General features: G+C 43.4%; 1 protein-coding gene across 1 annotated transcript; it reads left to right on the top strand.

Moving 5' to 3' along the window:
* The first annotated feature begins 239 nt into the window (after window positions 1–239).
* LOC104249369 (HMG1/2-like protein) lies at window positions 240–870 on the top strand. The gene has a single exon (XM_009805782.2). The coding sequence runs from the start codon at window positions 327–329 to the stop codon at window positions 750–752; it is 426 nt and encodes a 141-aa protein (XP_009804084.1). The 5' UTR covers window positions 240–326; the 3' UTR covers window positions 753–870.
* The last annotated feature ends 656 nt before the right edge of the window (window positions 871–1,526 follow it).

Here is a 1,526-nt window from a genome sequence, read left to right as displayed (position 1 = left end):
CACTAATTAAATGATGAAATCAAAGACATAAACATGGAATTTAACCAAAACTAAGTAATAATCACTTACCCCAATCACCCACGTAAAATCTATCCAAGAATCGCCTCCTACCGAGATCCCAAAATCAAATTTGTGATATGAACTCAAACCCTCGTTATGAAATATTTAAGTTTCTGCCTATGATTCGATATTTACACTATGCAAAATTCTTTTACAGTCCCTCACTTGGAACTTTCTCATCTCTCGCCCCTTCGCTCAACCAATTCACTCACAACGCACCAAAGGAATATACATCTATTTGTTTCTCTCTCTCTAGAGGTTTCGTCATGAAAGGAGTTAAATCTAAGGCTGGAGCTGATTCCAAGCTTGGAGTAAGGAAGAAGGCTACGGAGACGAAGAAAGCGAAGAAAGTCGTGAAGGATCCAAACAAGCCTAAGAGGCCTCCAAATGCCTTCTTCGTTTTCATGGAGGAGTTTAGGAAGACGTACAAGGAAAAGCACCCAAACAACAAATCTGTTGCCGCTGTTAGTAAAGCTGGCGGAGACGCGTGGAAAAAATTGTCAGATGCTGAGAAAGCACCTTACCGGGCAAAGGCTGAGAAAAGAAAGGCTGAATACCAAAAGAACATGGATGCCTATAACAGAAAACAGGCTGGTGATGCAGAAGAGGAGGAATCAGACAAGTCAAAGTCTGAGGTTCATGATGATGACAAGGACGATGATGGAAGCGAAGAGGAGGAGGAGGATGATTAAAAACTGAACAGTTGTTGAATTGCAGAAAATTATGGCAAAGTTGATGTAGGAATCCCTTTCAGCCCTTTCCTTGATAAATAGATACCCTCTTTTTAAGGTTTTCTTTCTTTTTGTTTTCGTTTTTTTGGGGGGGTTAGTTGGGACGGGATAAAGGAAATTTAGATGACCTGGCTCGATAGCTCGAATGGCTTATGTATTTTTTATTTTGGTGGTGTTTAATGAAAAATTTAGCTACGGATTTCCCTAAAAAAAAGTTTTTGCCTAGGTGACCCTTCTTCCGAACGCAACCCCCCTCTCGCGTTCGCGTAGCACAAACTATTCTGACGCCAAAATCCTATTATGCAAACGCGAGGTAACACTCACGAACGCAGTGCCTAACTGACCCCAGGCTTCGCGAACATGACTCCCCTTCCACGAACACATAGACCAAATGCGTGGGGTCCCAGTCTACTCCTCTCCACAAACGCGGCATAGCCCACGCGTTCGCGATGCTCTGCCTGGTCTAACCTATGCGATCGAGTACTCCAGCTCGTGAACACGTAGAGTAAAATTTTACCACTGTCCAAATAAGCCTACGCGATCGCGGACCCATCCACGCAATCGCATGTAAGGAAACCAAACATAGGCACCAGAAAACTTCAGCCATAACACCAAGTCCAAAAATTGATCCCTTAACCATCTAAAACTCACCCGAGGCCCCCGAGACCTCAACCAAACATACCAACAAGTCCCAAAACCTCATATGAACTTAGTCGAGCCTTCAAATCATATCAA

The sequence above is a fragment of the Nicotiana sylvestris genome, chromosome 3 (assembly GCF_000393655.2).
Source record: "Nicotiana sylvestris chromosome 3, ASM39365v2, whole genome shotgun sequence".
Lineage (NCBI taxonomy): Eukaryota > Viridiplantae > Streptophyta > Magnoliopsida > Solanales > Solanaceae > Nicotiana > Nicotiana sylvestris.
This window is presented reverse-complemented; position numbering and strand designations above follow the sequence as displayed.